The 15,915-nt window shown below is 33.5% G+C and overlaps 1 protein-coding gene across 6 annotated transcripts in view; it reads right to left on the reverse strand.

Moving 5' to 3' along the window:
• The window catches only part of XRCC4 (X-ray repair cross complementing 4), a 304,053-nt gene that overhangs the window by 207,774 nt on the left and 80,364 nt on the right, over window positions 1-15,915 (reverse strand). For all 6 annotated transcript variants that reach the window (XR_015248246.1, XR_015248244.1, XM_086697415.1 and 3 more), the window contains exons 4-5: window positions 7,740-7,906; window positions 1,116-1,268 (exon numbers count right to left, since the gene is read on the reverse strand). Coding sequence is in view for 4 of the 6 variants with exons in the window: in XM_086697415.1 (XP_086553541.1) it covers window positions 1,116-1,268; window positions 7,740-7,906 (320 nt within the window). In the remaining 2 variants the exon portion in view is untranslated. The remainder of the gene's footprint in view (window positions 1-1,115; window positions 1,269-7,739; window positions 7,907-15,915) is intronic.

The raw sequence follows: 15,915 nt of genomic DNA on the forward strand, positions 1-15,915 counted from the left end.
TGGCGCAGTCGGTTAAGCGTCCGACTTCAGCCAGGTCACGATCTCGCGGTCCGTGAGTTCGAGCCCCGCGTCGGGCTCTGGGCTGATGGCTCGGAGCCTGGAGCCTGTTTCCGATTCTGTGTCTCCCTCTCTCTCTGCCCCTCCCCCGTTCATGCTCTGTCTCTCTCTGTCCCAAAAATAAATAAACATTGAAAAAAAAAAAGAACAAGCTTCTCTTCTACATAATCTAAATGTGGCTAATGTTCACTGTAATTAACTCCTGAATCAGTTTCTTATCACATCATTCATCTATCAAAATACTATTCCTCCAAATTACCTTCTGTGGATCACACAGTGTTAAGTGTTTTACTGATCTCAAAGCAGTCTGCCTTGCATTTGATTGCCCCAAACTTCTGAGACAGGTACCTTTATTCTTATTATGAAGATACCAAGTAAGACACAGAGTTTAAAGTATTTGCCCAAAGTCATGTACTAATAGATATCAGTTTCAGACCAGCACCTGAACTAGGAACATCTGACATCAAATGTTATATTCTTTATATGATGACATTACTAAACCTGTGCTTTCTCTCAGTTTCAAGGCAATAGATCCAAGCCTGTATCCACTAAAATAAATAGTGGATAAATGATAAATAAAACAATAAAACAATAAAAATCAGACTAAAATAATTATAGTTGTCCAAACCATACCAGCTGTAAATCCCCTGTGACTTTTCCTTAAAAATCAAGTACACATCCACTCTCAGCCACCTGATTCCAAGATTAACCACTGCTTAGACACCAAAATGATAAATGTGTATTCAACTCTGCAGTTTTGCAGAAGATAAAAGTTTTTAATTAATATATTTTTAATGATGTCTAAGAATTAAACAAATAATACTTACTTAAATCATGTGACAGTTTTAGGATTTAAGTACAGCTATGACAGTGGGGAGACATGGAGAGATCATGCTGAGAATTCTCCAGCCCACTGATTCCAACAGCCAGAGCATCTCACCTCAGACTAGCAAATGATCTCCTAGGCTACAAAGTTGGCACCTAACTTTCATTAAGTTTGGGAAGAAATTCCATTTAAATTTATGTATCTGTCATCTCAAAACAGACACTCCAAATACCTTTCACGCTCAATGTTCCTTTCTGGTTCTTGAACTTCATTTAACAATTTATGCAAGCTTCTGATCTTTGCTTTCTTCTCATTCAGCACTAGAATAAACCGCTTATAAAGATCAGTCTCCAAAGCTTCCTTAGCACTCACACATTTTTCAAATCTAAAATGTAAATAAACAAATAAATAAATCATGCAGTTTTCTTTAACATTAATATTATTTAACCCAATAGTGAAGATGATTTCAAGAAAACTTTTTAAGGAAAGTATAATTAAAAGTCACTTTTATGGGTTTCCATTGATTTAAAGTTTTATATAGATAATTAAGCAAATAATGAGAATTGATTGTTTATTAATGTTAGTAATTTATGTAGTGAGATAAGGATCAAAATTGGAAAATGATACCAAAAAGGTTCAAAACATCTAAATGCTTAAATGTTAATAATTTATTCACATCTACAATTTATTTCCAAAAGGATATTTTTTATGGGAGAAATTTCACACCAGAGTAATTATAGCCTACGTTTCCTGTATTTTGCTAATATTACTATAATATTAACTGTGATAGTGTTTTGTGATTAAATGATTTACCTAATATGTTTTCCCTAAAGAGATAATGAATTGCTCCACAGCAAGAACATGACTTGTAGAGTTGTGTCTTCAGCACCAGGCATACTCACTCACATATGCACGTATATAATGAATGCAAGTATTTAATCTGAAATTCCTAGAAATGTGAAACACTATGTATCTCCAATTTTAGATACATAAACATAAAATTTTCTGTCATTTATAATTCTTTCTACAATGTTCAAATAAGTGGACAAAAGACTATACTAATTTTAATCTCCCAGATGTAAGAAAACTAGTAAGCAGAGACTGCATATGTAAGATTTGTGCATACACACAAACCATGAACACACCTATATTTTAAAGATTCAATTTCATGTAAAATATTCTTGTAAACGTAGTCTTGCTCTGCCTAGTTTTCTCTTCATTATTTATTTATACTTTTGTTGTTCTATACAGGTATTCTAGTATTTTCATGATATCTGTAATTATGTGTATATATTTCAGATATTTACAATATATAATTTCTTCAGTGAAAACTTAGAAACAAAAATGTCAAAATTTGACACCTTTGATATATATGTCCTTATGCTTTCAACAACCTACCTATCTAGAGATGTAAAGAATTAGGGCCTCTTATGGAATGAAAAGGAACAAAAAGTAGTATAATTTCTGGGAGTAATTATAGCACTCTTACAGTATAGTCATTGCCAAGGCTGTCAACTCCATAAAGGCAGGGTGCAGGTGTGTTTTATTGACTGCTTTATCCTCAGTGCCTAACACAGTGTTTGGCATTCGAGAGATGAGCAGCAGCTATCAGAAAAATGAATAAAGTAAGGGAGTTACTATGGACATCTTATAAGGAAATGAAGAACCAGTGATTCTGAAGTTATTTTTCACTCTTTAACAGCTATTCACCACTGTAATAGTAACATTTTTGATCTGCTTCAGCTTCTAAAAAATCTGTGGTAAATATTAATACAACAGTACTCCTTTACCAAGCAAAGCTCTTTGAGAAAGATGTATACCAAAAGGTGTAGGGAAAAAAACAGAGCCAAAGCTAAAGAGGAGCTGGTAATACTGATGGCTTATTTTAAGCAGGGATATGTCAATGCATTTTTATTTCATATGCAAAGCATTATATAAACATTCTACATAATTTTCTTGAACTACTTTCTAATGTAACATAACAAAAATTTTAAGAGACGAGTAGAATATATGTACCACTAAAATACTTGAGTATATTATAAAATACTTTAAACAAAGGCAAAGTAAAAATCAATTATAAGAATGTAAAATAAAAATCTTGTATATTATATAAAGTTTTAGGAACAGTAATCAATTAGTTATTTACCTGATTTAAATGCATACTTAATCTCCATATAAGTCACTTCAATAATTCTTAATTGAAAGATTCTGTGCATGTAACAATTATTAAGCATATTTCAAAACCTTTATTAAAATTAATATTTAGTATAACATATGGATTAAAATGAAAATATCAAAATAAAATATCATATAATCTGTGTAAAGAATACCATCAATCCTAATGAGTAGCATCACAACTACACTGTCCAAGTTAACATGTCTGTGATGGGAAAGCACACAATAGAATAAATGGCACCCCATGACTTCACTTCGCTTGGTTTTAGAAAACCTTAAGGATTTTCTGGCAACTAAACTTCTGATTATCAAACTGGATGTCACTTCCTAGACAAAACTAGGAAGTGGGGGTTGACTAGGAGAGAGTATTAATGTGAACAGTTTCAGGACATAAATTTACTCTTAATTATTAATTTATCAACAAATTTAGAGAACACTATCCTTCTATTCAATATTCAGTAACTAAGAGGTATATACCATCTGCCCCATCCCATTTTTAATGCCAATTCTCTCTTACAGCATTATGATGTTACGATGCCTTCCATGTTACTTGCCTCCTGTCAACCTTCCACAGAAAGAACTAGACAGGTATTAGAACATGAGGCCATTTAGTGCAGGAGAGACATGGGATTCATTGCTAAGTCAGTGATACTAAAGGAGAACTCACATACAACTAGATTCCAACTAGATCTCTAAGCAAAAGCCAAACCTAATGAAACCAAAGACAATATCAAACAGCAAAGGACTAATGATGTTTCATCCTTTCAACAGTGACTAGGACAACAGAACAATAATGCTAAGGTTCATTATTACCCTAGGACTGACATATCTATAAATGTAGTCAAAAAACAGTTATCAAAAAAAATTAAAAAAATAAAGACGTCTGGGGAAAATACTGAATATTCAAAATAAAATATTTCTGCACAGGAAGACAAAGAATCTAAGAAGAACATCAAAACATAACAAAAATAAGAGCAAAAACAAGGGAATTTCATGCAAAAACAAAATCCAAAATAAAACAGATTAAATGATAACCCAAAATAAAACAACAGCCACATAAATGTGAACATGTGGTATTCAGAAATAGTGCAGTAACTCTTGTATTTCCAATCAGCTCTGGCCAAATTTATATCTAGGTCAGGGTTGTACAGCAAAAGAAAATGTGAATAGAGTTCAGAGGACAAAGAATACTAAAAAGAACTGGAAAAGAAAGCAGTGGTAAAGAGATTTAATAAGCCTTTAAGTACTGAAGAAGATGGTAAACAGCTGTTCCTCATCCTTTCTGACGACAGAACAAGAGGAAATGGCCTTCAACTATACCATGAAGGACTCAGATTACCAAGAGATGGAAGGAAGAATTTTCTGACTGTGACTGTTCTTAAACATTATAATGGGCTACCAAGGGGAGTTGAAGCTATCTCCTGAGGTGTTTAAAAATCAGACTGAATTCATCTGGATATAATGTGATCCTAGCTTGAAGGCAGAGAGTTAAAGTAAAAGAGCTTTCAAGGTCTCTTCTATTCTAATGATTCCATGAGTGTCAACCCCATTCAATCTGCTGAGAACTGCCTCCAATTATAGGTTTAATAACTGTAACTCAGAATAAAGCTGGAGAGTTTCTAACTTGATGTCTGAATGCAAACAAAAGACCTATTCAGTAATATGGAGCTTGAGAATTGTATTTGAAATTAAATAGGAAAAACAAGTGAACTAATTACAGCTAATAACCCAAGGACTGGCATATAATATTTTTAATGTTTTCTCCTTTATCTAAACTATACAAAATTAAATTGATCCAGTAATGTCATTTGCTCAAAATGGAGCTAAGACTGCAATTAGTAAACAGTTAATAAAAAATAATAGCAAATATATATGTTAAAAGTCTGTACATTAAAGCTCATTCTTTTTACTCATACTGTAATTCCTCATTCCTTATTCAAATTTCATTTATTCTCTACTGTCATCCCAAATGGAAATAGCTTTAGAGTTGGTTCTGATTATAATTATACATTTTTAAATAACAAAATATATGCAAAAAAATCCCCACAGAGTAAAAAAGGAAATTCAATCCACAATTCCAGACATACACTATTAAGATTTAATTTTCTCCCTCTACATATTTTCTATCTAAAGATATACTTTGAAAAAACTGGCACTCTATTCCTCCTTTTGGTAACTCACATTTCTCTTCTTAACATGTCATTAACATTTTCCATGGTACAAGCACATGTGTATATGACTGCCTTTTGCTCATATTAATATCCTATTGTGTATTAAATTTATTTCAGACCTATCTACCATAGCCTCTAAGGGAATTCTCAGCATCTATTTTGTGCTGCTCATCCCCTTAGCTCTCCCATGCATACACAGTCTGAAACAATGATGGGGAAGAAATGATTGGAACATGGATGGACACTGATATAAGAGTATCAGAGGCCACCCAGAAAACTGAACTGTGTCCAGGCCTAACACAACAGTCCCCACTCTAATGATTCTCTAGTTTCTATGTCTTCAGTTACCTAACTTAGTATGTTCACAACCTATTTCTAATTTCTCTAAAGACTCTTGATCAGTACCACTGCTTTATGAAAGCTGGAGACGTAAGTCCTTTGCTCATTTTCCACTGTACTAAGGCTCTAGAGAGAGAACACTTAAGAAAGTACTGCATGGCCAAAACCATGATATATTTATAGCTCCTTAAAATGGCCACTTTCTCCTCTGATAGAAAATAAAACCATTTGAGAAATTTGGGAAATAGATAAAGCTACTAATCTAATATCTGGAAATAGATAAAGCTACTAATCTAATCTAATAATCAAGAGCCTAGAATTCTCTGGAGCAGGCTAACTTTCCTCTGCTTGAGGGGGAGGAGGGCACCGCAATGACACATATCTTCAACCCCTGAGGAAAATATGTGACCCAGTATTTACACAAAAAGAAGAGCCGGAACATAATAAGACTGGTGATGAGAGATATGGTTGTGCTTTTGATCAAATGGGAAACCTTTTGCCACAATAATGCAAAAGCACTTTCTGGGTAGTTCAAAAATAGCAAATCAAGCATCTGTGGGCTACATGTTGTATACAACCCTCCCCCACTGTCTTACAGCACAGGGTGCATTTGTCTCCACTGTCTCATCTTTGTTCCCTGCTGCTTTCCAGTGTATGGCAGTGTGTTGAATACTGATGAGATAATACCTCTTTCAACCTCTGGCAGACATTTTAAAGCAATTTGTTCAAGTACCAAGTACCCAGTCTGCATTTTTGTGAGCAATTTGTGGATCAAATTTCCTATCATCCTGAGGGTATTCTGAGTTTTAAATACAATGGCTTATCACAACCATAGTACATCTCCTTTAATTTATTTTGTATGTAAAATAGAAAAGCATATCCAAACTATAGATATAGACTCCAAAACGTGATTTCTAGCACAGATATATGATAGTGATTCATACTAACATGATTTTAAGGAGATAAGGAAGATCAAAATTAACTTATTTTTCTGTTTGGTTTCTTAATATTTACAATTTTTTTGGTCTCATTTTTATGTAATTGGAGATAAGTATTAATTCAGAGATAAAAGAAAAAAAGATACTTTCTTAATATAATAACTGAGAGCCAAATATAACCAACTCTTAGGTGTTAAGTTTACATATCCTGCATTACTCGAATGTGTAGAAACATAATTTCATCTAGTCAACATCCTTTTCACAAACATACACTGACAGTAGTAAACCCTTCACATTTTTCATGTACTCTCACATTTACTTACCAATGTCCCCATAAAACAATCTTAGGGGTTGTCCTGAAAAGACTCTAAGTTAGCAAATTGTTCTTATGTTTTAGAGCTACTGGTTTGAATGAAAGATAAAAAATCATCTACTGGATATAATGGGTGTAATGATAATATTCATTATTATATACATTCCATAAAACTCTTTCAGATGTCACCATGTATATATGTACAGACACATGCATATGATAATGTCTCCGTAGACATACCAATGTTCACAACATACATTTTATTTCCTTCAAACATCTTTTACATAACAGAGTAATAAAAAAAATACCTCTGCAGCAGCCTAGATTATGAATGTTATACTTGAAAAAATGCATAGAGAAGAAAAGTGACTTTTTTCATTGTTTAAAAACTAAGAGGCAAAATCAGGAAAATAATATATTCCAAAGGTCTTATCTTGCATCTTTTTAAAATGTCAGTAGTATGAATTTTCAGTGAGCAAAATAAGTCTCTATCAGGAGCCAAAGTGCACAGCATCTGAAATAGTTACCATTTGTGTAGACATTCCAATAAGAAACCAATTGTGCATACTGACACTTCATGTCTCTTTTATATTCATTATTAATCTTATAATTTGAAATAAATCTCAAATACCAACATCCTAAATTTTGATTAATATTAATGGATTCTGATTCTCACTGCCTGATTACCACTTACTGTTTGTTAGTGTGCTGGTGCCACCAAGTACTAATGACCAGAAAGTGTTAATGTACTACTATAATGTACAGTAATAACCAATAGTTTGGTGTAATCATATTAAGTAAAGGGTTTATTCTAAATACAGGCTAGTCTACATATATTATAAGCTTACAAATCATTAACATAAAGCTATAGCAATATAAAGAGCTTAGTATTTTTATAATACAAGAATATTAGCACACACCGTCCTTGAATATCATTCCAATCTCTCAGAAGCCTTTCATTTTCCTTCTGCAGGTGCTCATTTTTGGCTTGGTTTTCCGCAATGGTGTCCAGGCAATCACAAATAAGTTTCCTAATGACCTCAGCTGGACTTGCAACTTTCTCTAGATTGAAGGAACCAAGTCTAAACTAGAACACAAGGAAAACATTATTAGTTTGGGGAGAAGATCAAAATCAAGCAATGCAGTTTTTAAATATACATCATTTCTTCTGAGGGGGAAGAAAGTGTAAGATTCAAATACAGTGCATTTATCAAATATAAATATAGTGGAGAAAAACTGGCCAATTTCCTACCTTCTTACTGAAATTTATCATAAAAAACAACATATAACCCAAGAATAACTTGTATAAGTGGTAAATCACTCTCCCACCTCCTACTAGAAAACAACTGAGTACATATAAGCCTACAACCATTTGTTTGCTACAACTTAATGTAAGTCCCTACTCGAAGTAAGAAAAGGAATTGTACACAGAGATTTATACTGTAGTTTCTGTTAATAGCAATGATAACAGAATAACTGACATAATCTATTTCTAAATAAAGAGCAAAATTTTAGTAATAGTTAAGAGACATGCAGGGTTTCAGGAAAACTGATAAACCCAGTACTTACTTATGTATCAAAAACCAATAATGTGTTACTATAAATTACAAACAATATTATCAAATGTCAAGTTTGTGTATTTCTTCATAAAGGTAAGACTTGTGAAGATATATTCTCTACTGAAAGGCACATAATAAAATAGTATTAATACAGTTTCATTATATATATATGGAATTTAGGAGGGAAAACAGCTTCTTCTCATTTGGTAGATAAAGATCCTGAAATATAGTGATTTAATCAGAAATATTCTTACTAGTAAAATTAAAATTATTGTAACAACTAAAATAAGATTTTAAAAATAATAATTACTATATAGTTACTATGCCCTGAAGCTGAAATTTAACTCAAGCATAACACAAATACAAACTCCTCTAATCATCACCAAAACAAAACTATTATGGTCCACATTACAGATTAGTAAACTGAGGTTCAGAGCAGTAATCTAATATACTGAAGGAATAAAGTCACAATCATACTATGCAATGCTGTTACGCTGTTTCCTGACATTAAAGGATATCCTAATTAACAAACTAGTAAGAGCAAGAATTAGGTTCAGAAACCACACATAACTCTGAAGAGAGATTCTAACGGGATGGAGTTTGGGGCAGAAGTGGGAATGAAACTGAGGGTTTTTAGTTGTTTTTGGTATTTTTTGGGTTCCTAGATCAGTAATTTCTACTATGACACTCATCTATAGGAACTTTTCTAAAATGTCTCGCTTTTCAAAAGATTGTTTCTATAAACGTGTTATATTCAAACTGAGAAGTATTTAACAGTGATTGATAATTCTGAGAAAAAAATCCTTATTATTCAATGTACAAATAAAGCTGCAAGTCAGTAAAGTGAATATCCAATATTTATAATAGGTAGCATTTTATAAGACATTTCAGTTAATTTATGTGATTTAGGAATATTTAGGGCCATTTAGGAATTTTTAGGATCATTTAGAAACAATTTAGGAACATTCAGGTGTTTAACTCCACAAAGTAAACTGTTATGGATAAATTGTGCTTACTAATTTGCTTTCACATTTCAGATAGAAAGCATAAATAGATGTCTTAATACCACAGAAAATCTGCCAGAAGGCTTAAATACTGATAATTCCTAGTTGTTGAAAAGCATTCATTTATAGTCACTTAAAATGTAAAGAAAAACAAAGAATATCAATATTCTTCAGTATTATACTACATTTGAAAGGACTAAAGTAGTACTGTGGTAGCTACAAAAAAAAAAAAAAAAAAAAAAGTGTGTATGTATTTGTATGTGTTTTTGAGACCCAAGCAGATCAGACACATCTGCTTAATTCTTCAATTTGTTTCATCTCACCTTTTCCTGTTTCCTAACAAAAGAAGGTAAGTCAGATTAAGAAAAACGCTTTATTTCAATGAGTACAGGCAGTTGTAATAGGCTTATATATGTGAGCAAAATTAAGCAATTGAAGTAATGTTTACCAAAAGAGACCTAGAAAAGGTTAAGAATTTTTATTTATTCAGTTGAAATTATTTCAGACTATTTGTCACATCTGATTTATTTATTTCTCATACACTTAGAATCAAATGGCCTAAAAACATTTGCAGTTTTCGCATATGAGTCCTTTTATAAGCAGAGGAATTTAAATTAAAAAGTTTTATGTGTGTGAAGCATACATAAATTGAAAGTAGATTTGAGGGCAAAAAAATAAAATAAATTTTAGCATTTACTTTTTGAAGCATCTGCTAGTATAAACAAACCTAAAAAAATAAAGATAAAGATAACCTATAGAATATAACTTTTTGAGTTGATACAAAACAGAAGAAAAGTTAAGCTTACTGTTAGGTAATAGATTACATTATCAGTAAAGCGTAAACCCACAAACTAACTCTGTATTTCCTCATTATCAAAATTGCCAGCTAGCTTTGACTAAGATGGACATTTTTAGAAGGGGAGAGTTTTTCATCATTTGAAAGTTTCAACAATGACAAAGGGATAATGAATTCATGCTACACGTTGATCCTGAATAAAGTAATTGGTAAAATACAAATGCACAAATAAACACAGGCCCAGCCCCCTAATCTTCTATCTTAGAGAAGGAAGAAGGGACAAATTCTAAATGACTAATAACAAGCAACTTCTTTCAAAATACCATTTACGCTTATATATTCAAATTCCAAAAGAGAACTCTTAAATCTTTTCTTGGCTATTCACTTTAGTATAAACCTAAAATGTCATTTCTTCTTAGGAATAAGTAACTATTTTCTGTTTCTACTTTCTAATTATATTCACTAGTTTTTGGACCTTTAAATGGTGTGAAAATGTTATTCTAAACAATGGAAATATACAAGAAGTATCTAGAAATTCAATCCAAGAAGAGAAATGTACTTGAAATATTCAAGTTATTTCTTAGAAGAAAAGTTATATACTCAGAGTTCAGGTTCTTTCCAGTGGCCAGATGAAAGAGAATATATAACATTAGTAAAATATACAAAATAAATACTGTGAATAACTACTAACCAATTCCTGGGGAATCGTTTGTGGCTACTGTGAATGTTTCTGGGGAGAGGAGAGTTGTCAAGGTGTGAGTTGATATTCTGCTTAGAATACATCAATTAAAGAATCTGAGCTTTGATACATTATCAAAGTAGTCTAAGTTATCTTGCAGAAGTAATCTTTGCTACTCTCCCAGGAACCAAAATATAAAGCTAAAGGAAAAGGAGGAAAAAAGATACTTGATGTTATTGCTAGGCAAATAAATGATGGTCAGATAGGACCTCATTTCTTTTCAGTATGTGTTTTTAAATTTATTCCTATCAGAGAAAAGTTTAACTGTATCTAGATATGTATACAGTAAAAAAGTAAAGCTTGCCCATTATAGTTTATAATACAGAATGTTTTGACTATTTTAGACAAATACATAGTCTCCAAAAACACCTCCTGCAGGTCCAGGCCCTGGACAGTGTATGACCCCTTTTTAATACAGCAGAACTTGCAGGGGCAAGACACATAACAAGTTAGTAAAACAGGTAAAAGACAAATACATAGTTACATATATGTAGCTTTGATAATACAAAGTTGCAAAATCCAGTAATACAGGAAATCAGTCAAGTTAAATAAAAAAGAAGCTGAACTATATTACTTTGGTCTACTTATGTTAATTATCACTTGCTCATATTTTGGATCAAATATATTTTTACAAAGATTTGTAACATGAACCCTTTGGTTTAGTGGACTGTTGAAATGTTTACTTTGTATTTAAATAAACAACATTACAAATGTACTTCCTAAAGCAGTAACATGTCTAAGTTGACAATTGGTCAGATTTCTCTTCTAAACTCTCTAGAACTTAGAAAAGAATACCAATAAGGACTTCTTCTAAAAAGGTAAGACAGGTATATATACCGTGAGACCACTAATCTCACATTTCCAACTATTTTCTTGTAATTTCTTACAGCTCATTAAAAAAAAAAAATGTTTAAATGTCTGAAGATGATTGTATGATCAAGCAAGCCTCTGCATATTTTAGATCCCATAGGTTCTTACAATCAAAATGCAATAATCTAAAAGTGAGAAATATGCTGAACTCAAATTCTAGTGTTGCAAAATTATTAGAATTCTAAGGTCATGCTATATGCTTTCATATATTAAGTATCATCTAAGAAGTCTTATTTTGGTCTTCATAACTGCAAAAATCATTGGTGGACGTTAGAGAATCCCTGACAACAAAAACCCCAAAAGCGTGTGTAGTAAGAAAATCTCAGAAGTTACTTCTACTCTGAATGACTATAAATGTTCACTCCACTGCTGTCTTAAACCAGATGATGAGTCTTTTAGTTCATGGGAAATACAGTAAAATCTAGATTTATCTCAGCCTAATTAAGACTTAATATTAACAATGAAAAATTATACCACACATGGTTTTAGAATCAACTGAAAATCTTTTTATAGTAACTGAATTGGGGCGAGGGGTTGAGGGCAGGAGTTGTCTATTATTTGCCTGTTACTTTATTTTTGGTATTAGGTGCTAATACATCGTGCCTTGGATTCCCTGACAGTCTTTTAATCTCATAATATTTATCTAATCACATGTGTGCGGTATGTTTTTCTATCCTCCACTCAGACGTGAAATTGTAATATTTCTTGGCATGGTCTCTTGACCTACTTTTCTTTTTTCTCCATAGTTATAGGGTTATCCACAACCGCAACTTCCATTATTACAGATAAACTGAAAACTGCCAAATGTGTATCTGTAGACGGGGGCCTATCCTAAATCCCAGACTTACATACACAGTTAACTCCCTTTTGGAAGGGTGACAGCAGGATGACCTACACAAACTTCAAACTTCAAATGCCAAAACAGAATTCATTGTCCATCCCTCTCACTACTCAACTAGCTCCTCCCTGCATTTTCCAATAGACATTCACCATTCACTCAGCTATACTTGGGTGGTCTCGTGAGTGAGTATGGACATCTATCATAGCACTACAGTATTTACTCTTTTTCTTTTTTGTAGTAGGCTAAAAGCTGCAAAGGAATAGCAGCTACATATTACTCAGGTTAGTATCCGCATTCTTATACAGTGAAACACAGAATACTTCAGACTTTTTGGTACTATGTACGAGGCATTGGAGACATTGATGTGAGAAAGGAAAACAATGTCTGCTCTCTTGGAGCTTTTCAATGGAAAGAGTTGGTGGTACACAATGATTATAATTTCACACAGCTGTAGAATCAATGAAGAAAATAAAACAGGTAATGAGGTTGCGACTAGAGGGCAGAATATCTTTAAATACGGAAGTCAGGAAATAAGACCTTGCAAAAACTTAGGGGGAGAACACAGGAGATGGGATGGAAAAGGTACAGGAGGCTAGATCACATAGAGCTTTTTAGGCTGCAGCAAGAAGTTGAGAATTCTAACTAACAAAAAGCCACTGGAAGATTATAGGAAGGATAATGACTACTTAAATACTACACAGCATTTCCTCTAAGACTGCCCCTGATTATCTCAAACTCTTAGTACTCATACTGTGTAATCCTTTCCCCTTGAGTGTGGGCAGGTCTGTGTCTTACTTCTAATAAATGGAATACAGCAAAGGTGACACACATCACTTCAATGATTAATTTATACAAGATTGTAAAAGCTATCTTGCTAAGGGACTCTTTCCTTGTTGGCTTTTATGATGCTAGTAGCCATGCTGGAGAAGCCCATGCAGCAGGAAACCAAGAGTGACAGCTGGCAAATAATCATTTAAAAACCAAGGGAGGCCTCTGACCAACAGCCAGTGTATTAGATGGGTTCTCTATAGACACTGAAACAATAAGACGTTTATACATATAAGAAGAGACTAATTCTAAGTAATTGGCTGACATGATTATGAATGTTGGCAAGTCCAAAATCTGCTGGGTGAACCAGCAGGCTGAACGTCTAGGAAGACTCAATGAAATCTGTTGGCAGATTTCCCTCTTGTTCTGGCGAAGTCAGTCTTTTGTGCTATTCGGGCCTTTAATTGATTGACTGTAGCCCTCCCTTATTTGGAGGGCACTCTGCTTTATCCTAAGTACACTAATTTAAATGTTAACCTCATCCAAAAACCTCCTCACAGAAACATCCAGAATAATGTTTGACCACACATCTAGGCACCCTAGCCCATCCAAGTTAACACATAAAATTAACCACCACAGCCAGCAAGGAACTGAGGCCCTCAATCCAACAGGTTACAAGGAATTGAACTGTGCTACCATCCATATGACCTTAAAAACAGACCCTTCAGCTTAAGATGAGACTCCAGCTCTGGCCAAAACCTTAATTGATTGCAGTTTTCATACGTCCTAACAAAGCCTTGCCTGAATTTCTAACCCATGGAAACCATGAGTTAATAAATGTATATAGCTTCAAGCTGCCAAGTTTGTGATAACCTGTTACTCAACAACACGTAGTACAAATATGCTTTAATATTACCAGTCTAAAAACAAAAGCAAAACAAAACAAAACCTTCTTAATGCCGTATCTCTCTGATTCTAGCTACTGTTCATTTGTTTCTATCATAGCACAGTTTCTCCAAAAATATATGTAGTATCTGTCCTGCTTCCAACAGTTACTACCTACACATGGGCTATGAAAGTTTAAATTGACTAGAATTAAAAACTGAGCTTCTCAGTAACACAAGCCACATTTTATTGCTCAATAGCCACATGGGGCTAGTAGTTGCTGTATTAGATAGCACAGATCTAGAATCTATCATCCCAGAAAGCTCTTTAGCATAGCATCGATCTGTTTCCTCATTTTATTACATCCCATTTTCTCTTTAAATACTCCAATGTATAAAAAGGCTTTTTATAATCTGGCCCATGACTACCTAATTGCAGCTCTCACCATTCCCCTAACTTTGCTATTGCTAGCCACTTGCTTTCTTTATATACTTGACCAGGTCAATTATTCCCATAGGTAATAGACAGCTTCTCCGAAATGTAATGGTGCTGCTCCGAAATGTCTGTCTACACCCTACTTCCTACAACTTGTGAATATGTTACTTTCTACATGAAAAGAAACTTTGAAAATGTGTTAAGGACATAGACCTGGAGATGAGGAGACTATTGTGGATTATCTGGGTCAGCTCTATCTATTCACATAAATCTTTAAAATCAGAGAACTCCCTTTCTCAGGTACCATCAGAAGGACATGTAATTTGAAAAGAGGCACAGAAAGATGCAAAATTTCTGGCTTTTAAGACAGAAGGACACCATGAACCAAAATGTGGGTGGATCCTAGAAGATGGCAAAGGTAAGGCAATGGGGTTCTTCTATAGAACTTCCAGAAAGAAATACAGTCCTGAAGACACATGGATTTTAGCTGAGATTACCTGTTTTGGACCTTTAATCTACAGAAACATGGGATAGTGAATTTATGATGTTTAAGCTATTGTTTGTGGTTATGTGTTACCATAGCAATGAAAAATGAATATAGTGTATCAGGGTCTGGTAGGATGAATAATTGCCACCCCGTGACACCCACATCCGAATGCCCAGAATCTGTGAATATTACTTTATATGGAAAATTGCAGATGTGATGAAATCAAGGATCCTGAGATGGGGCTATTATCATGGATTATCCAGGTGGCTCAATGTAATCACCAGGGTGCTAATAAGGAGAAAGTAGGAGATAAGACTGAACAAAGACTGTGATGATAAAAACAGACTCTGGAGTGATGTGGACAAAGGCAAAGGAATGCTGACAGCCTCTGGATGCTGGGGAAAAAAAAAAAAAAAGGAAACCACAAAGTTTGTGGTACTTTGTTACAACAGTAACAGGAAACTAACAGTCTTTGCATGTTCCTCGAGAATGTTCTTGTACCTGAATTTTATATGGCTTCCTCCTATATTTTATTCAAGTCTCCGTTCAATGTTACCTCTAGAGACTTTCTTGACTACCCTAACTATGATATAAGCATTCCAGAATCCTCCAAATAGTCCTACAAAGAAATGCCAACAGTACAGGTATTAAGAAACAATATTTTATAATCTCTACAGCAGTTCTCATCATCTTACATCATTTTATTTATACA

The sequence above is a fragment of the Puma concolor genome, chromosome A1 (assembly GCF_028749965.1).
Source record: "Puma concolor isolate L17-30 chromosome A1, mPumCon1.1.hap2, whole genome shotgun sequence".
Taxonomy (NCBI): domain Eukaryota; kingdom Metazoa; phylum Chordata; class Mammalia; order Carnivora; family Felidae; genus Puma; species Puma concolor.